General features: G+C 43.5%; 2 protein-coding genes across 9 annotated transcripts in view; one reads left to right on the top strand and one right to left on the bottom strand.

Annotated features, from left to right (window-relative positions):
• Window positions 1-1,475: 1,475 nt before the first annotated feature.
• Window positions 1,476-7,745, bottom strand: ODF1 (outer dense fiber of sperm tails 1). The gene is made up of 2 exons (XM_053395498.1): window positions 7,313-7,745; window positions 1,476-1,966 (listed from the first exon to the last, which is right to left on the bottom strand). Exons 1-2 carry the CDS (start codon window positions 7,606-7,608, stop codon window positions 1,651-1,653), a joined length of 612 nt encoding a protein of 203 aa, XP_053251473.1. The 5' UTR covers window positions 7,609-7,745; the 3' UTR covers window positions 1,476-1,650.
• A 6,371-nt stretch (window positions 7,746-14,116) lies between these two features.
• The window catches only part of UBR5 (ubiquitin protein ligase E3 component n-recognin 5), a 73,959-nt gene continuing 60,193 nt past the window's right edge, over window positions 14,117-27,882 (top strand). For all 8 annotated transcript variants that reach the window (XM_053395499.1, XM_053395503.1, XM_053395502.1 and 5 more), the window contains exons 1-6: window positions 14,117-14,528; window positions 24,173-24,217; window positions 25,112-25,193; window positions 25,372-25,448; window positions 26,214-26,333; window positions 27,608-27,797. In XM_053395499.1, coding sequence (XP_053251474.1) covers window positions 14,467-14,528; window positions 24,173-24,217; window positions 25,112-25,193; window positions 25,372-25,448; window positions 26,214-26,333; window positions 27,608-27,797 — 576 coding nt within the window. In that variant the 5' untranslated portion in view covers window positions 14,117-14,466. The remainder of the gene's footprint in view (window positions 14,529-24,172; window positions 24,218-25,111; window positions 25,194-25,371; window positions 25,449-26,213; window positions 26,334-27,607; window positions 27,798-27,882) is intronic.

The raw sequence follows: 27,882 nt of genomic DNA on the forward strand, positions 1-27,882 counted from the left end.
CTCCAATACTTTGGCCACCTCACGAGAAGAGAAGACTCCCTGGAAAAGACCCTGGTGTTGGGAAAGATGGAGGGCACAAGGAGAAGGGGAAGACAGAGGACGAGATGGTTGGACAGTGTTTTCGAAGCTACGAACATGAGTTTGACCAAACTGCAGGAGGCAGTGGAAGACAGGAGTGCCTGGCGTGCTCTGGTCCATGGGGTCACGAAGAGTCGGACACGACTAAACGACTAAACAACAACAACAACGTTGGAGGGTATGTTACTGTTGGTCTCCCTGACTTCTGCCCTACCAGTTCCAATTTATTATTCTAAGCCGTCCCGGACTCTGTGTTCATCATCTGATGCCCTTCTTTGAGTGCCTCCTCCATGTGAAGTCCGGAGGGTGGCAACAGAAGATTGGGCCTTCTCTGTTGTGGCTCCCCATTTGTGGAATGCCCTCCCCAGGGAGGTTCGCCTGGTGCCCTTCATTATATATTTTTAGGAGCCTGGCGAAAATGATCCTCTTCAACCAGGCCTTGGGCCGATTAATATTCTGTGGGAAAGGGGAGTTCTTGTTTTGCTTTATTCTGTGAACTGCCCTGAGACTTTATGCTGAAGTGCGGTATATAAATCTAATAAAGAAAGACATAGATGTATTTATTTAATTTGTATAGTGCTGGATTGTTAAAAAACCCTCCAAGTGGAATGGGGCTTTTTCTGTTTTTACTGCGGTACAAACTACAAGTTTAAGTGCTCAGGGGCAAAGTAACCTGTCTCCTGCCAGGTCAACCTATTTAGCCCATCAAGCTCTGAACTGTACGTTGACTCGCTGCCACTTTCCAGGGATCTCAAACACAACATCTTCCCCCATCCCTTGCTACCTGATCCCCAAAGCATGTGCTCTACTACCGAGCGAGGGTCCCTCCCCATAATTTCCAGCTCCGCGGCTAAAAATAAACAGGAATGGCATTCCCCAGTGCTGGATTAAACCCTGTAGAGGCCACTAGGCAGTCAAAATCTTGGGGGCCTCACATTGAAATAAGAAAGCTTGATTGTACAGTGGTACCTCAGGTTACATACGCTTCAGGTTACATATGCTTCAGGTTACAGACTCCGCTAACCCAGAAATAGTGCTTCAGGTTAAGAACTTTGCTTCAGGATGAGAACAGAAATTGTGCTCCGACGGCGCAGGCAGGAGCAGGAGGCCCCATTAGCTAAAGTGGTGCTTCAGGTTAAGAACAGTTTCAGGTTAAGTACGGACCTCCGGAACGAATTAAGTACTTAACCCGAGGTACTACTGTAATTTTCTTTCAAGATCAAATCAATATTATTTTGATCCATTGTCGCAGGCCCCCTAAAAGGCGGGGAGCCCATAGGCCTGTGCCTATTCTGCCTATTTGATAATCCAGCACTGCATTCCCCCTCCTGTGGCAGCGACCAGCTATGAAGACGCCCTTTAACTTGGAAATAAAAACAAACGCAGTCACACCAGCAGATGCTCAGCATTGTCGTTGTTGGAAGAAGGTTCGCATGGACAGCAACACGTTTAAAGGGCGATATTAAAAAAGAGAGAGAAAAAAGAAACCAAACACAACCATTCCCCTTGGGATCCACTGAGGTCGCATCCAGATGCTGAACAGCTGCCAGAGCTGATCATCCAGTGTCTTCTTCAAAGCAGGCTAAGCAGGCAGGAAGGGACACAGCCTGGGGACTCTATCCTCACGAGACTGCAGGGGCCGATGGTATAAGTGACTTCATTCTCACACACCCCTGGTGGCAAGCAGATCTCCTTGGTGACCGTGGAGTAGTTGTACTCCTTCCCTCTGCAAGTCTTAAATTCTTCCTCGTGCTCAGCCGACACTTTAATTTTCCCATCTTGTACCCTCACTGTAATGTCTTCCGGGTCGAAACCCTTAACGTCCATTAAAGCCAGCAGCTTGGGGCGGCTACATGCTGCCATCATCTTAGTGATCCTTCTTCGAATTCTGCAAAATAATAGCAACAGCAGTAGTAATAATGGTTACGATAATAACATAGGAAAGAAGAACGAGCCAAGCTGCTTCAAGCGGCTGGAATCCCGCACACAGGATGATGATGATGATGATGATGATAATAATAATAATAAACCACAGAGCCTAGGATTTGCCGATCAGAAGGTCAGCGGTTCGAATCCCCGCGACGGGGTGAGCTCCCGTTGCTCGGTCCCTGCTCCTGCGAACCTAGCAGTTCGAAAGCATGTCAAAGTGCAAGTAGATAAATAGGTACTGCTCCAGCAGTACGGCGTTTCCGTGTGCTGCTCTGGTTTGCCAGAAGCGGCTTAGTCATGCTGGCCACATGACCCGGAAGCTGTACGTCGGCTCCCTCGGCCAATAAAGCGAGATGAGCACTCCAACCCCAGAGTCAATTTCCCCAGCCACTCTGGGCAGCTTCCAACAAATTATTAAAATACAAGTGGTATTAAAAGACAACAAAGTATTAAAATACAGGATGAGAAGCGGAGGCTAAATAGGCATGATTTGACGGTACATTGTGTCAGTGGATTCACATTATGTGGCAGTAGAAACCAAATGGTTGCAATACAGTACATCAGCTTGTACCAGTTCACAGGAAATGCCACAGGGTTGAACTCATCTATATCCTTGTGTTGGTAGAACTGGACAGTGACAAATATGTGATGTTTGCTGCAACATTAGACTCTAATCATTTGCCACTGGCCTTCTCTGTCTCTCTCTCTCTCTCTCTGTGTGTGTGTGTGTGTGCAGTTAGAAACTAGCCAGGCGCCAGGTGCGTTTTGCAACTGGCACGGGTCTAATTGTGACCATGTGGAGATCTCTGCATGCCAGGTTGGCGGCTGACATCTCCATCTGGCTGGCCCCTCCAGCTTTCTTAAGCAAGTAAGCTGAAGAGCTTATTTTTTTTTTTGCATTTAGATCCCAGCTTTTTCTCCAAGGAGTACATAGTTAATTCCGTACAACAACCACCCTGTGAGGTAGGTGAAGGTGCCGTGACTGGCCCACGGTCACCCAGTGAGCTTCATGACTGAGTGGGGATTTGAACCCTGATCTCCCAGGTCCTAGTCCGCCACTCTAACCACTACACCAAACTGGCTTCCTAGAGTACTTCTGCTATGGGACAGCTATATAAATTAAGGAGGTAAATAAATTTGGGGAAAGCAAAATGTCCCTTAGAGAAGGATCGGAAATATTTTCCTTGAAGCTTGCATTTGTTTTATTCTGGATTGTTTTATTGAATGTTTTAATGTAAACTGCTTTGAGATTTATTTTTTTAAAAAAACAAAGTGGTATGGAAATGAAATGAAAAATAGTTACAAAAAAGAGGAGCCTAGACATTCCATTGTGGTGACTGTAACTAAGGCTGAAGGTGCCATTTGGCAATTAGCTTATATATATGAAATAAATATATAAACACCATCAATTGCAGGACATTTTATAAGCATACTAAAAAGCTTGCAATCTAGGGATGGTTAAAAGGAAGACACATAAAGAAATGTGGCTGTGTAGAAAAGGAATACACAGTTGGAAGCAAGTGCTGAAGGAAAGCCATCCTTCAAAATTCACACTTCTCCAAATTTTGCAATGCCGCTCTCCAATGTACAAAAAATTAATATACTAGGGTAAAGTGTGCATTGAAATGCACGTATATGTGAAAATAACACACAAAAATGCAGAAAAATGTGTTCATTAGGAGAAATTCACACTAAAATGATAAATTTTCACGAGGACCTTTTTTTAAAAAAATCACAAAGTGATTCGAACATAAGATTGGGGGGGAAAATAGAAACTTGCAGGTTTGCCCATCCCTGCTCTTGAATGACATAGGATCCTGGGTATTTGATTTGATGGAGCAGCACTTATCAACGTCTCCTCCCTCGCCCCTGAGATCAGCAGGGAAGGCCCTGCTTGTGGATCCACCAATGGACATCTCTTATTGTGAAGGGACCAAGAGTAGAGCCTTCTCTGCAGAACTCCCTCTTCGTGGAGTCAAGAGCAGACACAACACAGATGGGGCTTTTCATCACCTGCTGAAAACATACTTTCTTTCTCTAGCTATCACAGGCTATAGACTGTTTTTGAGCTTGGGGGTTATCTTTTATTATAGAAGGGACTATGAGTGTCATCTAGTCCAACCCCCTGCAATGCAGGAATACAGTGGTACCTTGGGTTACATACGCTTCAGGTTACGGACTCCGCTAACCCAGAAATAGTGCTTCAGGTCAAGTACTTTGCTTCAGGATGAGAACAGAAATCGTGCTCTGGCAGTGCGAGGCCCCATTAGCTAAAGTGGTGCTTCAGGTTAAGAACAGTTTCAGGTTAAGAACAGACCTCCGGAACGAATTAAGTACTTAACCTGAGGTGCCACTGTACTTTGCTTAATGTGGGGCTTGAAACCACGACCTTGATTTAAGAGTCTCCTGCTCGACCAAATGAGCCATATTTTATTGCTAAGTGTTTTAATTGTGTTGTGTGATCTTTAATGATACGGGGCAGGATCCAATTAAGTAGTTCCACTACTAAGTGCAAGGGCACAAAATAACTTCCCCTCCCTCTCCTCTCCTCTCTCTGTGCAACCTTAGCCCCTCCTGAAATCTGCTCTGGAAGGTTAGAGAAACTCCCAGAATGGGCTTAGTGGGTGCATACAGGGAGAGGAAGTTCCATTGCACAGTCAGAAGTCTTTGTGCTAATGGAAATATTTTGCTGGATATTGCCCATGGATTTATTTATTATGCAAACTGTTCTGAAGTTACCTGGTGACTAAAAGTAGTATACAAGCACACAAAAGGAACCATGAGCATGGCTCTTTTATTCCACTTACAATAGAAATCCAAACTCCACTTTCAGATTTGCTGAAACGTGAACATGCTCAATGATAAATGACGCAGTGGCGGGCCAGGTCATGAAATATTTGTAGTGCACCCTTCTGCCAAGAATCTCATGACAACATACATGGAATTTCCTATTTTATCCTCACAGCAACCCTGTGAGGAGGTAGGGCCATTCCTTGAATATATTTGATGAGTATGTATTTTGGCCACACTCAGTTCTGTTATCTGCCTAACCACTGGCTGTAAAACTTTGGTTTCCTTTGTGGTGCTTTTATGAGTCTCAAATTATATACAGTCAGAGAACATATTGGCTGTGAGTCCTGGAAGACCTGCTCCCTGCCTTGCTGGCTTTTCCCACCTGGCTTGGGAGGGTGGGGTCTTGACTGACTCCAACTACAAAAGTGGAGGCTGCTGAAGAGATTCTTGGGCTGGGGGATTGTTCAGTGTTTTTTTGTTGCGGTTTCTTGTTGCTGTTATTGATATTAATTTTCTGCAATTGTTATTTTTAGACCTTGTTAAGATTTATGTGGTAATTGATCAACCTTGTTGTGTGCTTCTTGATATGTTTTATTTATTGTTTGACTGTTGCGATCAGACCAAAGGCCACCTAGTCTAGCATTCTGTTCCCACAGCGTCCAACCAGCTACACACAGGAAAAAATGCTATTAAAAAGTCAGAAATTACAAAAGCGGGGGGGCGGACGCTATGGAAAATGTCAAAGAAAATATTTTTGCTCTCTAGCGCCACCTGGTGTTGCATGTTTATAACGCATTCAAAGCACTGTTTTTTGACCAATATAGCTGAGTCCTAAGAGTTGCATCGAAGGGGAGATTATCCCACGCTTTGGGAACAATTATCCCAGGGGCTTAGTATTGCAATGGGTCGTTGTCAACATTTTAAAAACAAACAAACGAGGAACTTAAGGGATTTTCTGATAAATGGGTAAATCCAGATTAAATGGGAATACCCTGCTGGCATTTTGATGTCAACTACGTTGTGCAAACACTGCAAAGGAAGTGCATGCTTGAGATCCCCAGATCCCCCAATGAATGCCCACCTAGAAGCACTCTGCAAGCTCATGTAGCCATTGCTCACCCCTGGTGCGGATAAGCCAGTCGCAGGGTAGAGTTCAGACACTCTGCTGGAGAAGGAGAGTGCCTGAGGCAAATAAAAAGATTGGGTTGTATTCAGCCAACGTTCACTCAGAGCAGAACCCCATGAATGGGCCTGTTTGCGATGGCTACTAATTTCAATGGGTCTCCTCTTGATAAATGTTGATGGAGTACAAGTGATTGCAACCTCACGCCTGGGAGAAAATACAGCAGGGGGCCCCAAACTTTTTTCAAATAGGGCCAGATTTGATGAAGTGAACAACAACCAACCTTTTTTTAGGATTGAAGTTGTTAAGCTTTTTATAGGATTTTACCCCAGGAGATAAATGGCCACGGGGGATTAAACTGACTGGCAGGCCGGATTAGGTCCCCGAAACAGACTTTGGACATGCCTGAAATACAGTGTCTTTGTTGGTGTACTTCCCTTGAGAGGGCATTTCAAAGCTGCGGTGCCTCCACAGGCTTTAAAAGTACATACAAAATGCACTTCTAAGAGAGTAAGAGGAGCTTGCTTGATCAGGCCGATGAGCCACGGATATCCTTATCCCCCATGAATTTGTCCAATCCTCTTTTAAAGCCACCCAAGTTGGTGGCCATCGCTGCACCTTGTGGGAGCAAATGTCACAGCTTAACTACGCCACCGTGTGAAGAAGCAGTTCACCTCATCTTCTTTTTATTCTGAAGGGTGGCAGGGCTTGGCTCCATCAAGTTGGTGACCTCCTAAATAACTTTTATGTTCTGAACCGCCCTGAGATCTATGGGTATAGGGTAGTATACAAATTTAAGAAATAAGCAATAAAATAGCAACATGCAGAAGGACCCAGTTTAAAATAGACCTGGAAACTGCAAATGATTTTCCTTTCCCTCTTTTGTAGGACATTATTGCTGCAGCGGTCAAATTACAGAACTAGATAAAAGTAAAGGGACCCCTGACTGTTATGTCCAGTCGTGGACGACTCTGGGCTTGCGGCGCTCATTTCGCTTTACTGGCCGAGGGAGCCGGCATTTGTCCGGAGACAGCTTTTGGGTCATGTGGCCAGCATGACTAAGCCACTTCTGGCGAACCAGAGCAGCACACGGAAACGCCGTTTACCTTCCCGCCGGAGCGGTACCTATTTATCTACTTGCACTTTGATGTGCTTTCAAACTGCTAGGTTGGCAGGAGCAGGGACCGAGCAACAGGAGCTCACCCCGTCGCGGGGAATTGAACCGCCGACCTTCTGATCGGCAAGTCCTAGGCTCTGTGGTTTAACCCACAGCGCCACCTGCGACAGAACTAGATACATAGGAACAAATCCACTCCCCATTGCTTCCACCCTGCTCCTTTTAACACCTTAAATAATTACGCAAGCGACAAACTGGAGAAACCCGTTTACCTGGCCAGTTCTTGCTCAGCTTCTATCTTAGCCCTGATAGCTTTACGCTCCAAAGGTGTGAGGCAAGGCGGTCTACATGGACGACAGCATAGTATGTCACACAGGCAGTGTGGGTAGGGGTGGAGAAGACAGCAACAATGTGGGTGGAGACTTATATCACAAAGGCAGGTTGCCTGGACTTCGCAGGATTTAGGGCAGCAACTCATGTCCATAAGCCTTAAGCGCTTCTTTATTTCTCTGTCGGTTCGCCTTAAATCTCGCCTTACAGCTTCCAGGGCGTTGCAGAGGGTAGCCATGAGTAGGCATTAAACCATATTAAGCGACGAGTACAGCCTTCAATAAAGGGCACTCGTCAGGGGGAAAAAATTGGTCTTGCAAGCCCCGGCCAGAAGTTTGCATTAAGGAGCAAGCAACTGGTGTTCTGGCTGTATTCCAGCATGGCGTTTATGACATCATTGCTCTGCAAATATGTCACAGTCTAGCCATCGCCATGGGAATGGTAAACTGTGGTTGTGTCTCAGCTGCTGAATGTAAAATGCCACCCCGATGAAGCATCAAGGTCATTCTTTCATGTACAATGAAGTCAGAAAGCTCCGAGTTTGTGGTATTTGTTAAAAGCCATTACAGACTTCTGTTAAAAGCCCACATTACAGACTTCAGAATTTCTCAGGGGGGTATCTTGTATTTTGGCCTCTTGGTAGGAAATGAGTGCCATGTGGGTGTCTTAATGGTGTTGTGATAGGAACTAAAGATTGGTTTGGGCGAAATACTTGGACGTTGTCCAATTGTCCTTATAAACACAGAAACATAAAACATATAGGCAGAAAGCAAATCAGGTCCATATCCTGAAAAGCCAAATCCACTGATGAATAATGTTTCACGACGTTACTATTGGGGGACAACTATTAAATTTAAACTCAAAATTTAGTTCAGGAACCATTTTATGTTCAGAATGTGGCCTCCTAAGAGATATCCCTCAAACTTTCTGAAGATCTAATTCTTGGGTAACAAGACTGAATACGTCTCCACCTCCTTCAGAAGTAACACCAAGTTCCCTCAGGTGGTTTTAGTTAAAATACACTGGGATTCAGTTTTCTGTCTCCTACTGCTTGTATTTACTCTGATATTATGAAATGGCCATTATGTCACAGGTTTCATGCGAGAAATATAAAAGGCTCAATTTTCAGACTTTTGCTTTGATCAGGATGCCCTGAACTATGGTTTTACAAAATTCTATGAATTGGCGAAGTAATTGAACATCCTGCTTTGTATCCAGTGGTAGTCCTACTCAAAGTAGACCCAATAAAATGAATACTAACTTGGGCCCATTAATTTCAATGGGTCTACTCTTGAGTAAAACTTAGTTGGGTACAACTCCCATATTTAACAATGATTCCAGTGGGTCCTTTAGGTAACTGTTGCGCAGGACGGTAAAAAGTACATCCTCTCGCCAGGTTTAAAGCCCCAAAACCAATTGCAGAGGTTTTATGCTACAATTCTTGCAGTATATAATTTTTGTTCTAAGAAGTAAAAACAATGCCTTGACTAAATTTCACATATACCCTTAGTGTCACCTTGTTCTCTGGATAATGTAGGCCCACTTTTTGCTCTCCAAACTGCCCCTCTGAGAAGCATATCCTCTTTTGCTGTGTGTGAGAGAGGAAGGGAAATGTAAGAGACCGAATGGGGTGGCACAGAGAGAGGAGGAGCTATGTAATGCTGCAAACTCCATCTTTTGGTCCTGGCTCTGCCTGCTACCAGCTGTAGTCCCCGACTTTTCAAATCACCTCTTGTTTAGGGATAGCACAGCTCTGTTTTTGGTGCAACAGCAGATACAACACCCACGTCTTAGTCTGCTAGTTTCTGTGGACTAGCAGCAATTCACACAAGGTAGACTGCACGCGACTGGAGCTCTGACTCTGAGCAGCAATCACCACACCCTAATATTCCGTAGCTATCCTTTTCTTACCTCTAATACACAAGAGTTTCCTGACATTATGACACTTGTATCTGGGAGTACATATTAAGACAGTAAGCATCCTAGCCAACAACTGAAATTGCTCTAGGATCAACCCATGGCCTGCCTTTGCTAGTAGGGTCCTTTGTGGAGGTAGGTTGGGGTGGAAACCCTCTTCAGAAGATTTTAATGCATGGAAGGGAATATGGTTGCATTCAGCTGATTGCAGCAACAACATAAAAGGTAAAGGGACCCCTGACCATTAGGTCCAGTCGTGGCCGATTCTGGGGTTGCGGTGCCCATCTCGCTTTATTGGCCGAAGGAGCGTACAGCTTCCAGGTCATGTGGCCAGCATGACTAAGCCGCTTCTGGCGAACCAGAGCAGCACACGGAAACGCTGTTTACTTTCCCGCCGGAGCGGTACCTATTTATCTACTTGCACTTTGACGTGCTTTTGAACTGCTAGGTTGGCAGCAGCTGGGACCAAGCTCACCCCATCGTGGGGATTCGAACCACTGACCTTCTGATCGGCAAGCCCTAGACTCTGTGGTTTAACCCACAGCACCATAAAGAACTGTAATTATTGATTCTCATTACACTAGAACTCATTGACCCACCTTTAAGCAGGCACTAGTTGCGATCAGAACTGGCTCATTATTTCTTAACCAGCCTCCAGGTGGCAGCAGAGGGCAGTAAGAGGCAATTTGAGCAAATTATAGGAGCAGGAGCCTCCTCTCTAGTTGTTTTTAATCAGGCTTCCTCAAACTTGGCCCTCCATATGCTTTTGGCTTACAACTCCCATGATCCCTAGCTAGCCGGCCCAGTGGTCAGGGATGATGGGAATTGTAGTCTCAAAACATCTGGAGGGCCGAGTTTGAGGAAGCCTGCTTTTAATATATCCTTGAAGGCTTGCTGGGTTGATCTGGATAGTTGCATTGGATCCCTTTCCAACTCTGTAGTTCTTGATTCTCAATATTTCTGCAAGTGAAGCTATGGGTGTGGGTTCCCCCAAGGCAGTACCTCTTAAGGCCTTACAAAATCTTCCCTGCAGGGTGAGAACTGTCTGAGAAAAAGAGCTTACAAGGTGCTCCTCCAGATTTCGGAGGCCATTCTTGTTCCATAAATTAGCTTTGAGATGAACAGAGAAGAATGCAACAGTAATTATTCCAATGTGATTTAACTACTAACAACAGCTTTGCAGTATACATCTTTTAGTATATCTATTGAGCTAATTGCACTATTTGATTTCCCAGATTTCACACACTGTGTACAAATCATACAGATGTTTGTGGGCCTGAGCCATTCTTTAAGAGGAGCCTGCTGGATCAGGACCAGTATCCCATCTAGTCCAGCACCCTATTCTCACAGTGGTAAACCAGATCCCTGTGGGAAACTCTCCTGCAACTGATATTATAGGCAGAGCAGAGCCATCAGGGCTGATAGTGTTTGATAGCCTTCTTTCCTGAATTTGTCTAATCCTCTTTTAAAGCTGTCTAAATTGGTGGCCTCAATGCCTCATGTGGAAGCAAGTCCTGTAGTTTAACTATGCACTGTATGAAGGACTTTCTTTTACCTGAATCTTCCAACATTCAGCTACGTTGCTGTCCAAAAGTTATTGCGTTAAGAGACACCATGGCACTCATTTTAACAGAAACTGAAATGGCCAAAATCTTGTAGTTTAAATACCTTGTATTGCGCATACGGTTTTTTCTTATAAGACTCTTAAATTTCAAACTTCATCTTAAGGCATTACGTTTCCTAGTTTCACAGTTCTTAAAACTCCAAACTGTTTTGAGAAAACAATGATCACAAAAAGCAATTCTTACATTATTTAAATAGTTATCTACTAGGTTTTTAGGCTCTCTAAGCAAAAAAAGCAGATAGCATTAGTATTTGCTAATGGGGACAACAATAGGAGAGTGAAGTGGCAGATTTGTCACTTACAAAGCCCTGCTGGCTTGTGCCATGGGCATGTTATCAAGGAGAGCCCACTGTGTGTGCAGGGGTCTCCAACTTTGAGGGGGCAAGCTGCCCAACTGAAGACTTAAGAACTGCACCACAAAACACCCATTTCATGGAAGAAAAATTGGTGGTGTGCAGAACCTTTTCCATCAAACAAGCAAAATACTCAACTCATCCAAAAGCTGTCCTTACTTGCTTGATGTTCTTTTACAAAGATTAAAAACTGGGTGTACCCAGTGGCCTTGGTAAGCACCGAACAGGGTTTCTGAGGGGAGCATGGTGCCATGGACACCATGTTGGGGACCCCAGCCATAGTGTCCCGCCTTGTTAAGAGATCTTCATGACTCATCAGTCAGAGGGCAGCAACACCTACAGACACAAGCTTATTCAGAGGTTTAAAGACTAAACACAGCCAGCACAACTCTACAGCCAGTTTGGCAGGTAAACAGCCAAGGCCAGCCAGAGGAATGCCAACTGTAACAGTCAGCAGCATGGTGTGAAGATACATGACCTGATATTATTGATATTATAGCCGACCAGGCCCAGGGCGGGTGAGTGTGTGGATGGAGCACTGTGAGGGAATCCTACACATTCTTCCTTTATTTCCACCATAGGAAGAAAGATGGCATGTAAATGTAGCAAATAAAACCCTATAGCCGACTGGTCATCCTGGATAAGTGACAGGTTACGGGCTTGCCAGGAAAAGGACAAAGTCCTAGTTTAGTGCCACTGATTCCATACAGACAGTAATGTTCAGAACAATGTCTATATCAGGAGTACAGTGGTACCTCGGGTTACAGACGCTTCAGGTTAAAGAATCCACTAACCCAGAAATAGTACCTTGGGTTAAGAACTTTGCTTCAGGGTGAGAACAGAAATCACGAGGCGGCAGCGGGAGGCCTCATTGGCTAAAGTGGTACCTTAGGTTAAGAACAGTTTCAGGTTAAGAACGGACCTCCGGAACGAATTAAGTACTTAACCCGAGGTACCAGTGTATATTGGTTTATGTGCATAAGAGGAAGCAGCAGCAAGAAGAGCTACTGCAAACTTCCTGGTAGCATAGTAGGAAGCAGCAATGAAATTGGAAAGGAGTTCCTGCCTGAGTGTCATAGATGTTGCAGTTGCAAACTACATTTTTGGGGAATCCTGATTGCTGCAATTTTTAACATCTAAAATATGTAGCTATGTTAAAGCGAAGGCCTTAGACCTCAGAAAGTTACACACAAATCATATAACCATAGGTTAATAGTTCACGATGGGGCTTCTATACTCTAGCCCAGGGAAATGGAACCTCAGATCTGGAGACTTTCCAAGCCTCTATTTCTGGCTCTTAGGACTCTTCCCAGGTCACACCCTTCAGTGGTCCTGTTTTGCACCCTTACTTGAGTGGTTTGGTGCCCTTCAGCTCTGAATAACGCTACTTGCTTGCCTGAAGTGTGCATGTAACTATCCAATTGTAAGGTAAAGGTAAAGGATTTCTGACAGTTAAGTCCAGTCGCAGACGACTTTGGGGTTGCGGCACTCATTTCGCTTTACAGGCCGAGGGAAGCCGGCATTTGTCCACTGACAGCTTCCAGGTCATGTGGCCAGCCTGACTAAGTTGCTTCTGGCACAAGGGAACACTGAAACCAGAGCAGCGCATGGAAACACTGTTTACCTTCCTGCTGGAGCAGTACCTATTTATCTACTTGCACTTTTTGGTGTGCTTTCAAACTGCTAGGTTGGCAGGAGTAGGGACCAAGCAACGGGAGCTCACCCCGTCACAGGGATTCGAACCACCGACCTTCTGATCAGCAAGCCCAAGAGGCTGAGTGGTTTAGACCACAGTGCCACCCGCGTCCCCTATCCAATTGTACAAAGGTACAATTCAAACTTGTTGGTTTCCCTCAAACTGGATCAGAGGTAGCTACAATGACCTGCACATGGGCCAGTTAAGTCTCATTCAGGTAACGGACACTCTTTACCTCATGGAGAAAAAGAAGAGGGGTGGTGATACAACCAAATGAACAGTCAGTGAACAGAATTAAAACCACTGTCTTCAAGTGTGGTAAAATGTAGGCCTAGGATTGTGGAGACGGGACCTTCAGATCCTCACTCAGCCACAAAGCCTGTTGGGTGACTCACTACTGCACGACTACCTCACAAGGTTGTTGTGAGGATAAAATGGGGACAGGGCAGAGGAAGGAAACCTGTTATTGGCATCTGTCTGTCTTGAGAGACAATGGATTGCACTTCCCTATCCGTCACGCACGGAGAGCTCGTTTCACATAAACCGCAGTAAAGGTTTCCCCGGGGCTTTTCCCAGGCAAAGCTGCAAGTGCGACGTTCACACGTTCGCGTGTTCCCTCCCCGCCACCCCAACATAGATTTTAGCAACTCCTACAGGCAGAGTTTAGCTGGCAAGCCAAGGGAAAGCCTATGGCGCCCTGCCAGCCTTTCCCACTCGGGGGCTTTTGCCTTCGCGAGGCGGATTCCCCGTCCCCTCACAGGGTATCATTCCCCGCCCTCCACGCTAGTCGCTCGGTCTGTTCCGGCGGAGGAGAAAGAGGACGCCTCTTTTATCTCCCGGTCTCCGGGAAGGCCCAGAAGCCGGGCGGCCAAGGCGGCAGCTGCGGCGGGACCGTCGGGAGAAGGCGGCGCTGACGCGCATCTCCGACGCGCATCTCCACCGCCTCCTCCCCTCTCCGCACTGGAAGCGAAAGCGGCGCGCGCAGCCACGCCGCCCTCCCTCTTCCCCAGCCCGCGCCTGACGCAACGCACGCCGGCTGCCGGCCAACCCTCGCGAGCTTTACATCGTCCCCGCGGCCGCCCGCTGCTGAGCGGCGGCTTGCCATTGGCTGCCGGGCGGCGGCGGCCCCGCCCCGTCCGCTCTCTCCCCGGCGAGGCGCAAGGAGAGGGAGGGAAGAGAGGGGCCGCTGGAAGTTAAGATGGCGGCGCGTGTGAGAGCGGGGCGCTGACCGAACCCTTTCCCGCCGCCGCGAGCTCCCCGCTCCCGCGCACGCCGCTGACCAGCCTCTCGCTCTCCCCTCGCGCCAAGCGGAGGCTCCCGAGTGTGAACGAGACACCCAGCGGCACTCCGGAGGGGGCGCCAAGCCCTCCTGCCCTCCCTCCCCCCCCGCCCGCCGTCGCCCGTCCTTTCTCCTCCGCCTCCTCCTCTCCCCCCCCCCCGCACCCTCCATTTCCTCCTCGCGCGCCCGGCCCCTGCCCGCCTCCCTCGAGGGAGGGGGAGCGAAACATGACATCGATCCACTTCGTGGTGCACCCGCTCCCGGGCACCGAGGACCAGCTCAATGACCGGTGAGGAGGGAGCGCGCGCGAGGGGAGGCCACTCGGGGGCCCCCGGGAGGAGGGTGGGGGGGAGACAGAGGAAGCAAGAGAGGGGGAGGAGCCCCCGTGCGTGAGGGGAGGAGTCCCGCGTGTTTGGTTGACGGGAGTGAAGGGTTGGAGGTGGAATGTGGCGTGGGGGGGCACTTCTCCTTCACCCCCTCTCCGGGATTTCCCCCACTCCTATTCACTTTCCTCGTTGTGAGCGTCAACAAGGTTCTCCGCATGAGTTGTAAATGCAGGAGGCGCCTCGTGCATTAGGACGCTTAAAATTAAACAAAAAATAACCGATAAATAAATAAATAAGTGAAGCCGCGGGTGTCAAAATGAGAGGCTACGGTCCCATGCATGCTTACCCAGGTGCAACGATCCCGTTGGATCCTGGGTAAACGTGGGTATAGGATCCGGCTTGGAAACGTGTTGGTTTTGCTTTTGTCTCTGGGTTTGCAAAAGGTGGGGTTGAGCAGACTCTCGGGTCTTCTCTCCCCGGCATTGAATAAAAACTTCGACTGACAGTGGGATTCCGCGTGGGGTTTCACGCTGTAAGCATCGTGTAACTTGGCCTCTTCTGATGGTGTGTATATTTTAACTCTGGCGCTACGGGAATCTTGACCGCAATGGAAATTTAGCTATTTCGAACGTTGCACACCATCAGATAAAATTCTGAAGGACTCTTCCATCTTATCTCGAAGAAGCTGCTAATCTTGTCTGTTTTAGGCATAGAAAGCAAAGAAGCAAGACTAGGTTTTGAATTAAATATGCTTTTAAGGAGGACTTAAGGGGGAATTTGCAACTACAAATTAGTGATGGGAAAGGGATAGGTAAATCAGTATGTTTATTGTGGCTGGTGTTCATGCAGGGTAGATCTATGAAATAGGCTTGATTGCATTGGTGTTGACAGTCTTGAAACTGCTAAATGTATATGATTGGGAGCATAATGGAAAGCCTAAATTGCAAGCAATTTGAGATTTCCAGTAATGTTTAACTTTCTGTATTACAACACAAAAATAATTTTGTTACAGTTAACGGAGATATATCTATTACTTCTTTTTAAAATAGCAACAGAGATAGTAGACATTTTTTTCTGTAATTGTACTCTCTGGGCCTTTATTAAATTTGATTATGGTCCAAGTCTATGCTGTTATTGTGCAGCACAATCTTAAGCATATTTACTCAGAAATAATACCCCTGTGTTTTGGTGGGGCTTATTCCCAGATGAGTGTGCATAGGATTGTATGGTTATCTAAGAAAGATGTCTGAAAAAGGTTTCAGTAGAAAATGAAAAGCTAAATATTTAGCAAGTAACGTACATCAATGTGAGGATTACATCTTATTCAAACTATTATGGGCCTGCCTGTCTGGGTGTGGTTTCTTTCTCTTGAATGACCTGGTGACACATTTAACACTGCAGTGAGTGTCATGTGCTAAGAGAAATACCACCTCAGAGATTGGCTGCAGCCTCAGTAATGTCTATGAATTTGGCATGTTTCTGTCATAGAAGGGTGGACATAGGACATTAATAGTGTGAGGCAAGTACACCAGCATCTTCATGTAACTTCTACAGCCATGTTCTAAATATGTTTGTCTAGAAATATATCCCACTGGGTCCCATGGTATTTGGTTTCTTTCTGGTGACACTGATTATGGCTGTAACTTTAGAATCGTAACCAAATTGTTCATGAAGTTGTGATAGTGAGGAATGCTTAAAGTACCAATTTTATTGCAGACTTAAATGTACAAAACATGTTATAAAATGGCTGTTGGTAGCTATAACTTCTTAGCAACAAATGATTATTTCATAAATTCATAAAATTATTTCATAAATATGGGGATTTGTTTTTGAATTGGTAGTTGGAAAAGCACAGATTTGGTTTCATTTATGCAAACACTTTTAAAGGACAACTTTATTCCGGTTGTTCATTTTTACTGACGTAATAACAAATGCTCACGATAGAACATGTTTGACTATTGCAGAGCTTTTTGGTCTGATTGCAGAGAAGCTTAGCTTGGCATACATGATTCTTCCTCCCCTTTTTATTCTTGAGACAACCCTGTCAATTAGGTTAGGGCAGGGGTCAGCAACCTTTCTCAGCCGTGGGCCGGTCCACTGTCCCTCAGACCATGTGGTAGGCTGGGCTATATTTTGAAAAAAAAAGAAGAATGAATTCCTATGCCCCACAAATAACCCAGAGATGCATTTTAAATAAAAGCACACATTCTACTCATGTAAAAACATGCTGATTCCCGGACCGTCCACGGACCGGATTGAGAAGGTGATTGGGCCGCATCCGGCCCACGGGCCTTAGGTTGCCTACCCCTGGGTTAAGCTGTGAGGAAGTGACTGGCTGAAGTTCACACAGTGAGCTTCATGACCGAGTGGGGATTTGACCTAGGGATTCCCTGGCCATTGTTAGACACCTGAAACTACTGCACCATGTATCTGTTTGCACTATCAAAATGGCTCCCACTAACTGATGATCACAATTTGACTGTTGGAAAAACCAGGTTATTTTTGTGTACCTATTTCAATGCTGTGCGAATTGGTTTTTTTATGTTGATCACATGAAACCAGAAGCAGATGAGTAATAAATATTAATTATACCTTTTGGGTATATATTTTCTTCTCTGATGTAGAATGGTATTAATATCAAATACCCTTTTGAGTCGACATGCTTGGTGCCATGGCACTTGTGACTTGTAATCATGGTGACTTAAGAGAGGGGAAGCCCTTCTATATTTAAAAGGTGTTGAAAAGCCTCTCTGCTCAGGAATTAGGGATTCAGAATGTCTCCCTTGGTGAGGGTAAGCAGGATTTTAGTTCTGATTCACAGGGCAGGAGATGGAATACAGTACAATTTAGGATTGGTAAACCAACATTTTCCTGCCTGTTACTATCCCGCTTTTGACCATGTATTTTGGTGTACAGCATCATAAAGGGATAAAATAAATTGGGACCACAAGTCCATAGGTTTCCTGTAACAGTGGTGTACTATCATGTTTTGTGACACTGCCTGGAGCAGCTGTTTATATGCGTATATGCTGCTTCAGCGTTAGGATCTAACTGTTAAATCAGGCCATTCTTTACTGATTAAAAAGCATGTGCCTTCAGTAGATTGTTGAAATTAGAATCTAGATATGTTTTACTAAGCTTTGCTAATATGTAATGTGTATCAGTTTAGTTTACTGTGTCTAGCAGACAGCCATTACACACATAAAAATAATAACAAGAAGAATGCAACAAGAATACAAATATCTGCCGTTGTAATGTTTTCCTTCCCCTACCAGCCAACAAAAATGTGTGGCAGGGAAATTAAAAATGTCATGTTTATGAAACATGTCTAAGTATTATACATTAAGAGGGAGCGATGTCCAGCATGATCTGGGAAGGTGATTTTGGCAACAACTCTGTGTTTCTGCTTGTGTGTAGTGCCTTTGGAACTCTCCCTACCTTTCCAAAATTCCATTACACTATTTAAAATATCTTCATGCTTAGCTAGAACAGGATATTCTGCAGTTATCTAGATACTGTAGATTGGATCTGGACTGAGTTAGTTAAACTTAAGTCCCATTGAAATTAGAGAAGCTTAATTACTTGTTCCACTGATTTCAGTGAGACATACATTCAGCTATTTTTCTTTGGATTCAACCCTATATATTTTGCTGAAATCTTACATAGTTTGAGGTCTAAAAGTTTGGAGCTCGCATTGGGCTGTGGCTCCTAGAGACAGCACCCTGAGGACAAAACATTCACCAAACATTCTCAAACGGTTTTAAAGGAGCATAGCTGGGAACCTCTACTCTATGCTTTCAAGAAGCTATAACAGATAAGGATGCAGTACACAGTATTCATTAATTTCAGCGTTACTCTTGATTTCTGTTCCAATTCAATTGAAATGATTGGAAATTTTATGCTACAAATACCTGGCATGTTGATGTATTGTTCTGCTCCCCCAAGAGTTTTGAGATATATACTCTGGACAGTGTTAGCTTTAATTTGCTCCCTTATTAGCTCCCTGGCTCCCAAAGTTTGTTTACAAATAGACTTCATGAATGTGTTTAATAAAGTTACATACACACACTTCCTCTGGGTGGTCACCTAAAAACCCCCACAAAATACAACTTTGACCCTGCCCAGTTTCCCACTTCATAATAGATCTCTAGATGACATTAATGAGCTTGAAACAATATATAATGTGGCTTTGGAGTGTGCATGTGACACATGGGTAAGTGGGACCCATCCCAGAATTTATGTAGTTTGTGCACATCAACCCTAATTTTTCAGAGTCCCCAGCCTTTACTATTCTCATAGCTGCCTTCTAAGCCTTTTCTGGTTTGTCATCGTTTTTCTTTAATTGAGACACTTAAAAGGGAACAGGATACTTTAAAATAAGGTATTGGTGGCATTAAGTATTTTTACTGTTTCAGGGACTTGGATATAATGGGGGCCATAAATTTTGGCTGGTCTTGGTGGCTGACCAAAAATTTGGTTTCTGAAACTTTGCTCCTATCCAGGGCTCAGGATTTTGTCCCTGACCTTGCGGTGCCCCCTCTGAAGTGCAGCAGGACTTTGGGGCATTTCCCAGGTGGGAAAATGTCCTTGGAATCATGCTGTGTCGAAGTGTGGTACAAAAATAAGCCCTGCCCTTTTTGTAATGGGAGCTGTAGAGGAAAACGGTGCCTTGCTTTTGTGATGCCTTCAGAGGTTTGTGAAGTACCTTGGAAGTACAGTCTTTAGCTTTCTTCCAACTGTGTGGGCTGTGAAGGGAGTCTCAGCAAGGATTACCCTGCAGTGGTGATCCCTGCCCCCTCCAAATTGGGAGAAAGCCTGGGACTTTCCACACTCACCAGCTAGAAAAATGCCAGCTGCTCAGAGTAAGAATATGACTAGGTGGAAAGAGCTTCATACATTAGAAAAGTATTGGTTCCCCCTCCCCTCCCCCCAGGCCATCAGCACATCACAAGTGGAAAGTGTGGGAAAGGAGGATAGTAAATTTGAATTTATTCACTCTGGCATTGTCATCGTCCTCCGTGCACCAGTAGTGGTTTAGTCATGCTGGCTACACGACCCAGAAAGCTGTCTCTGGACAAGTGCCGGCTCCCTCGGCCTGAAAAGTGAGATGAGTTCAGCAATCCCATAGTCTCCTTTGACTGGACTTAACCGTCCAGTCCTTTACTTTTTTTTTTTAACAAGGCTACTCCTCTTCTTGGTGGTTTTATTTCCTAACCTTTAGTGAATCACAGTCTTCACGTTCTCATCGTGAGATCACCTTGTTGAAAGGTTAGCAATTGTATTGCTGAAATGAACACAGAGAGAAATGTATTACCAGTAAAATGTATTTTTGATCTAATTGCAATTCATGTTAACCGCTCCACTTCTGATTTCCTTTCACGTCTTATGTAAGGCAGGCATAAGGCAGGTGTTTCAGAGTACAAGTACAGGAGCCTGTTTTGTGAGGGGGCTTACCCTATATGTGCACAGAACAGAAAGGGGGGGGGGGACAACAATGACACAAAAACATGAAGCACAAATGTAATCCACATCGTGGAAAATACTAAAACGCTTGCAGTCATTGCCTGTTGCAGCAGTGGCTAACTTTATTAGCCTGGAGTCTGGAATATGTCTAGCCAGACTGCTTGAGGCCCAGCCATGGCATAATAATATCCCTTCCCAAGTAGTTTGCACTGATAGAGTTTGCCTTCTCAAACTAAATAACCTTGAAAATTGTCTTCACGTTGCCTTAGGTGGCATGCTTGGTGTAAATGGCTTTCTTGGACTGGTAGTGTTGCCTCCTGAGAGCAGTGCTGATGATGCAGATGCCCGTAGGGCAGCCTTGTAGCCAGTTTTCCTTGTTAGGTGGGGCAGCCACATTTCAAGATGGGGTGTTTTGGAGGGGCATAGTGCTAGCCAATCCCGCTTCTGCACGGATGGAGAAGAGGGGAGGACCAGTCCAAAGGAAGGAAAAGGCAGGTTAACTTACATAATTGGATATGTAAAGGTCATGTTAACAGAGCATTTAGTGTGAACACCAGGAATTAGATGACTGGCATATTTTTTGTTTGACCTGAGGGATAGCTCAGTCAGCATTAGACTCTTAATCTCAGGGTTGTGGGTTATTGGGTGAAAGATTCCTGCATTGCAGGGGGTTGGACTAGATCAGGCTTCCTCCAACTCGGCCCTCCAGAAGTTTCTGGCCTGCAACTCCCATGGTCCCTAGCTAGCAGGACCAGTGGTCAGGGATGATGGGAATTGTAGTCTCAAAACATCTGGAGGGCTGAGTTTGAGGAAGCTTGGACTAGATGATCCTTGGAGTCTCTTCCAATTCTATGATGCTAAGGATGCTATGGATACAGTGAACAAGGCTATGAAAAGGTGTAAAACAAAATAGAATAGTTTATGCTATAACTTAGAAAGTAAAAACTTGTGTGGAGTGGTGCTGAGGACAAGTGTACTGCCTTGAGATCTTATTAAGAAGAGTAGTATATTCATCTAATAAATAAGCTCAAAAGCTTGACTTTGCCAATAGCTACAGTCTTCTTTCGTCTAATTCTTCATGAATTGAGCTACTTTGGACATGGCAGTGAGCTTAGCTTTAATGCTGGATTAGGTGTCTCAGCTTTAGGTTCCATAATGAAAAACAAACTTTTCCATAGGTCTTCCTTTCTGTTGGACGGTCAAGGATCTTTTGTTTACTGTTTGCTATATAAAGGACTAAAAGGCTAACAGTGATTGGAAACTAATTGTAGAAATACATTGGATTTTTATTTTTACTGGTTGCTGGATTGATATTTCTTCCCAGAAACCTTGGAAAGGCCTTATGCTGAGCTGCACGTACTGGGAAAATCAGAAATTAGGCCTGTTACAGCAGAGCCAGCCAGCCAGCCAACTGTAGATTGCACAGCAGTGTTTTTATTCCTCTAGGCTTGTTTTCATCCTTTGCCGTCTAGCATCACAAGAAAAAGAAGAAGAAAAAATGATTTTGAGTATATTGAGTGCTTTAAAGGACTGAAGAATTACTTGGGGTAGATGTATTTTAGCTCGCTTTAGGTTGCCTCATTATTTCACCTTTTTGCAATAAGTGCCCAGTCCTCCTCTACTCATCATAATAACTGCAGAATAAACTAACCCTCACTTCTTACAACAAGCACTCAAACATTCTTCTTGATTGCTGGCTGGGTAGACAACACAACTAAAGCTGAAAAACAGCAAAGGAAAGTCCAAATGGTGGAATGTAACTTTAGCTCATAATACAAATTTAAATATTGATCTCTTTGAGTTAAATTACTGTAGGGGCTGTTTTTCTGCAGGATCACTTAATTAAATGGTTATTGTGATCATGAAAAATCTACCCTCAGTCAGGGAAAGTCTTTGGGGGCTTTTCTAGATGAGGCTTTTGTTGTGTACTCATCCTGCTTTCTTCAGTGAGTTTTTCAGAAGTCCTGTCTTAAATTGCTCCTGTCGTTAAAATGAGCTTTCATTTTTTAAATAGAGGCTGTCAATTGTTATGTCACAAATTTTAAATTTTTCTTTCTTTCAAAAACATATATCCTTGGAATGGAGTGAGAATAAAGCAGAACTCTGGGTGATGGTACGCTCATTTGCCCCACCCTGGCTAGAAGGCTGTTGTAAGACAACTGCTCATTTCCCAGTGGCAGGGCACTTGCTACTGAACAGGAAGACACGTTAACAGTAAGGTTGGCCCAAGTAGGTAAGGAGGGGCATACATAAAATGAGGCTGAATGCATTTGTGCACAGCTGTTCCAGCTGGGGCCAATGGGAATTGTAATCTAAAACAGTGTTTGGAATTCACCAGGCACATTTTGCACCTGGCTATTGGCCACTTGCGACCAAGTGAAGATGCCCGGGCACCAGGATGGCACCTGATGTCTCCACCATCTAGAGGTCCATGCCTGGGGATCTTTGGATCTTGGCTGTTTTCACACGCTAGCAGCACATCCTATCCATTATATTTTATCTGCAGCATCAGAGTGAATTTCAGGAACCAAAAATTTGTATTGAAAAATACGACTGTCAAGCCGCCTGGCCCCCAAATGACAACTAGGTATCCCATTTTAGTGACTGTAACCCTGGTTTAAGGTCATGCGGGTGTCCCAGCTCCTGCCAACCTAGGAGTTCGAAAGCATACGAGCGCGAGTAGATGAATAGGCGCTGCTACGGCGGGAAGGTAAACAGTGTTTCTGTGCACTCTGGCACCAGTCGTGGTGTGCTGTTGTGCCAGAAGCGGTTTAGTCATGCTGGCCACATGACCTGGAAAGCTGTCTGCAGACCAACGCTGGCTCCCTTGTACTGAAAGCATAGATGAGCATAGAATTCGACTGGACTGAACTGTCCAGGAGTCCTTTACCTTTACCGTTTTACCTTAAGGAGCCATTTGGTGTTCAGCTTATATATCTGAGTTTCTAACACTCAACTGGAGGCTACCAAGTTGGCAAAGGCTGGTGTATCGTGTGATCAAACCAAAAGAAAAATGGGTACATTATACATGCTTTACCTCCTTGCAAATCGTGTGTTTCAAGGTGTGTTTGAAGTTAGTTATGCAAAAAGACCAGTGCATAATGAAGAAAACAGAAAATATCCTTGGTTCAGCTCTTATGTTGTCTTGTTTATATAATGCTTTGAATTTATATTGTGCTTTATAAAGTACAATACGACAGGCTCCCTTCTAAAACCACTTTAAGTTTATCACAGAAAGTGAGGGATGACGACGACAAAGAAAAAGTAAACGGGAAGAACACGCACTTGTTTCAATTGTATGTACTTGAGTTTAGTAGTATGGCAGCTAAGGGATTTCGACAAAGACTTCATGCAAAAGGTGGACTTTGCAGAGGAATTTGAAGGAAGTCAGGTTGGCATCAGACAGGTACCAGGCACTGCAAGAGGGCAGCGTTTGAGGCACAGGAGAACTACAGATAATGGAGTGCTAGAGCTAGAAGAGCAAAGAACATGTTGGGTAGGAGAGTGGTGACATAAAGGGGTGCTTGGCAACCCAGGTAGATGAGTCCATTTTTAAAGCTGCTAACCAAATGCTATTTATGCATTTGTTAAGGTCATGGTCTGAAGGCACATGAGGCCTCTACCTTGGTTTGCAACTGTTTTGGATTACAACCGTTTTGGATTACAACCACGTCAAACCTGGAAGTGTGTGTCCTTTTTTTTTTTGGATTACAACCCATTTTTGGGGGAGGCCCCATTGGCAAAAGTGCGCTCTGGGTTACAACCTGTTTTGGTTTACAACTGGACCTCCAGAACAGATTATGGTTGTAAACCAAGGTACCACTGTACCTTGCTTACGCTAAGCATATCTGGGTCTGTTCAGTGCCTGGATGAGTGATTGCCTTGGAATCGCATGTATTGGGTTGCAAGACAGAAAATCAGTGGAATATAAATGGAAGAGAATTAGAACAAAATTCATAACTTAACCTGTCTCTTGACCACTAGAAATCTCAGCTACTAATCTGGTTCTGAGGTTCCACTCACCATGAGCATTTGTTATATCATTATAAATAGATTTATTAATAGCCAAAGTAAATTTTGGTCAGAAATGTGTTGCTTGACTGAAACTTATTAATGCTAAAAGATCCTTTGTTTTCTCTTGCAGGTTAAGGGAAGTTTCAGAGAAGCTCAACAAATACAATTTAAACAGGTGAGATAGCGTTATAGGCTATAACTTCAAAGGAAGAGTAACTTTAGGGCAACCTTCCCCAACTTCGGGTCCCCCAGAATATTGTTGGACTGTGGCACCCATCATTCCTAGCTAATATGGCCAGTGATAAGGAATGATGGGAACTGTAGTCCAACAAAATTGGAGGACCTGAGGTTGGATAAAGCTGCTTAGTTGTTCAGTGTTTGTATTCACCATTTCCAGAATTAGTAACTTTGTCTCTATATTTGTTTCGCTACTTGGCTAACTACATAAGTCTTGTTGCCCAAGTCAATGCAGAAAGGAAGAGTTCCTGATGTACTTGTGATGGTCAAAGTGCCATGTGGATGTGGTTTTGTATTTCATTGGTATACAAATTAATTATTTGATCTTGTGGGGTTTTTTTGGTCTTGTTTTAAATGTCTTGTTTGTTTTTGTGTTCTTAACTGTTTTTAATTATGTATAAATCACCTAAGACGGTTGTTTAGAAGGTGATTAGTAAATCAATATTGGTGATGATGATACTTGAAGTTCAGCATTAAAAATGAGTTTAGCACTTAAATGAATTGAAGTGCATAGGCAGGGGTAAAACTGGCTGCTGCTGTATATTTCACAGCTATTGTCAGAAAATAGCACTTGGGGAACACAGCTTCATAAAGATATGTATTGGAAAATACATTATTGAAATATAGTATAATGTTCCCTGGTGGCTTTTAACATTTTGTTCTTTTTCGTCTTATGGCTGAAAATACATTGGGTTGCTGCAACTAATGTTCATTTTTAATCAGTTTCAGATGTTACAGCTATATTCATTATACATTCCATATGCCACTTGGTTTATTTCTCAGAGTTAAGGAGTCTTTAAAAATGTTACCTATGCTTGCTTTCTGTTTTCAGCCACCCCCCTTTGAATGTATTGGAGCAGGCCACTATTAAACAGTGTGTGGTGGGACCAAATCATGCTGCATTTCTCCTTGAGGTAATTTGTTCAAAATACGTTTGAGAAAAATATTGTGCTGATACTTAATTCATATAGTTAAATATAGTTTCCCCAATCTCAATTAGACCAACTTGACCCACAGCTGAAAACTTTTATTTTTTGCATAATTAAAGTTTAGTATTGTTTCAATATTGGACACTCTCTCTTTTAAATCTAGGATGGTAGAGTCTGCAGGATTGGCTTTTTAGTTCAGCCAGACAGATTGGAATTGGGTAAACCTGATAATAATGATGGGTAAGAACTACTTTTGTTGTGTATTTAAGAAGTATCTAACAAATTTCTCCTGGTATTTTGATTCTGAACTGTCAACAGAATTGAAAATGGAAACGGGAGGTGGGAGAACCATATTTTGGGGTGTCTTGCTTCAGCAAACTGGTAATGGCTGTACAGACCTTAGCAAAATTAAGGCCAATCTAATGACTTATTTTATATTAAATGATGAGAACGGAATCTTACAATCCTAAATATAGGTGCCATAATGAGTTACTTCAGATCATTTATTTCAGTAATTGCTCAAGTTTGAGATTACATTTTTACATATTTACCACTTGCTAGGGTATGTTTTCTGGATCTACATTGTTATTACTTGACTCAAAATTAATTTTTTGGGAACTATTATCTGATACGTTTAATGTTTGGTTTAAACAGGTTTTTGGGCATTACATTAACTCACGATTATATTAATTTATAATCTAATGCATATTCATTTATACAGACACTTCACAATCTTACCATAATTCCTGACACTGAATTGTTCTTTTTTTAGTAGGACATCATTTTGTCAACCACCAAATTCATTAGGCGTGCTTCACATGCCTTTTCTTTTTTCATATTCGAGCATCATATACTGCAGCTAAGTATGGAAGATTCCCCAAGGGTGTTGCTTAAGCTGGTGTGTTACCAGACTAAGTCCCTGATAATTTAAACCTGGGATTCCAGGCTTTGTTCGTAACCCATTTGGGATTGTATTGTGACTGATCTACCATCTTTTACTTTCAGTTCAAAGTTGAGCAGTGGCTCAGGGGCAGGAAGGACATCCAGGCCAGGCAGAACTAGTGATTCCCCATGGTTTCTGTCTGGTTCTGAAACTCTGGGCAGACTGGCAGGCAACACCCTTGGGTAAGTTTTGATAGGGTTGAGGCTACCATCTGTTTGCGCTTGGTTATGTGTGGCTCCACATAACATTGTCTCCCGTATGTATAAGACCACCGAAATGCAGAAGTAGTTTAGCTAGCTTTTTGGAAAAATGCTATTAAGCTGTTAAGTTTGGAATGTTAAATCTATAATTGCAAGCAATCTAATTTACTTTAACCGTAATAAAAACATGTCTGCTACTGTGGGTAGTCCTTTTAGATTTTTTTCCCCTGAATAACAATGACTTCATTTTAGAGGAACATAATTGACTCAAAATGTCGCATGAATCTTCTTTGTAGTACGGGACTAAAATTAAAAATACAAATGAAAACATTTGCAGGAAAAATATCTGCATGTGTGTCATGACCTGTATTTGGACATATTTGTTATTTATGTTGTTGAAGAAAGCTAGCATAATTTAGAAGTAAACAGAGGATTTCTTGTTAAACCTGCTGCATTTGTTATCACATCAGCAACAATTGTTAGTATTTTCTCAAGAATGGTCCACTACTTCAGTTTCAAGATAACTGAACAGCCTCACGTTTGGATTGTGCCAAGTGTCTTCAGTTAATAAAATATTATATTAAAACAAGCCCTGTCTTCAGCCTAGAAAAAGAAAAAAGCATAAATAATATCCTACATTTCCACTAATACAAATATTTCAAAATAAATTACCTCTAATTATTGGTAAAGATATTTATATTGTGCCCTTTCTTTCAAAGGAGATATTTACTAGAAGGATTACTATTTCTGAAGCAATTCATAATTTTAACCAATATATGGCCATTAAGATGTGGTAGTATTTAAATGTTTTGCATAGAAAATGTCATATTTAATAGGGGGAGTTCTGTTTTAATTATTTGTAGTGTAGCGGTCTGATTCTGTAACTCAGAACATATGGCTCTTGGATATGAAAACATAAGCATATTGATCTTTTGCACATGTATGCAATGACTTCATTGTTAACAATTTCAGAAGTTGGCTGGAATGTAGATTAAAAGTAAAAGCTGAAAGTAAAGAAGTGAATCTTAATGCAAACTAGCTTGTGAATTTATAGTCTTTGGAGTCTTTTAAAGAAATTGCATTTGCAAAACTGCTGTACAGAAAAGATCCCATTGTATCAAGCATTCCAGCTTCATTTTAAAAGGCTAGTGAATCACATGGCTAGTGTCCTGAAGTCAACAGTTAAATTCAGGTACACGATAGCTTGTAAAATAGCTCAAACACATAAATCTATTGCCGTTTTTAAAATTCCTCAGGAGTCGCTGGAGCTCGGGTGTCGGGGGAAGTGGAGGAGGATCCTCTGGTAGATCTTCAGCAGGAGCTAGAGATTCCAGGAGGCAAACGCGAGTTATTCGAACAGGACGTGATAGAGGATCTGGGCTCTTGGGTAGTCAGCCCCAGCCAGTGATTCCAGCATCTGTTATTCCAGAAGAACTCATTTCACAGGTATGAATCTTTTTTGTGATGAAATATTTCAAAGTTGTGGAAAAGGAGTAACTGGGAGTTGCTTGCTTATTTCTTTATTTATTTT

The sequence above is a fragment of the Podarcis raffonei genome, chromosome 7, assembly GCF_027172205.1.
Source record: "Podarcis raffonei isolate rPodRaf1 chromosome 7, rPodRaf1.pri, whole genome shotgun sequence".
NCBI classification, from domain to species: Eukaryota; Metazoa; Chordata; class Lepidosauria; order Squamata; family Lacertidae; genus Podarcis; species Podarcis raffonei.

Excerpts from the sequence above, each read along its gene's own strand:
- ODF1 (XM_053395498.1), bottom strand. The coding sequence starts at position 7,608 with ATGGCTACCCTCTGCAACGCCCTGGAAGCTGTAAGGCGAGATTTAAGG. Across the intron at positions 1,967-7,312 it reads GCTGAGCAAGAACTGGCCAG|AATTCGAAGAAGGATCACTA; the intron begins GTAAACGGGTTT and ends ATTATTTTGCAG.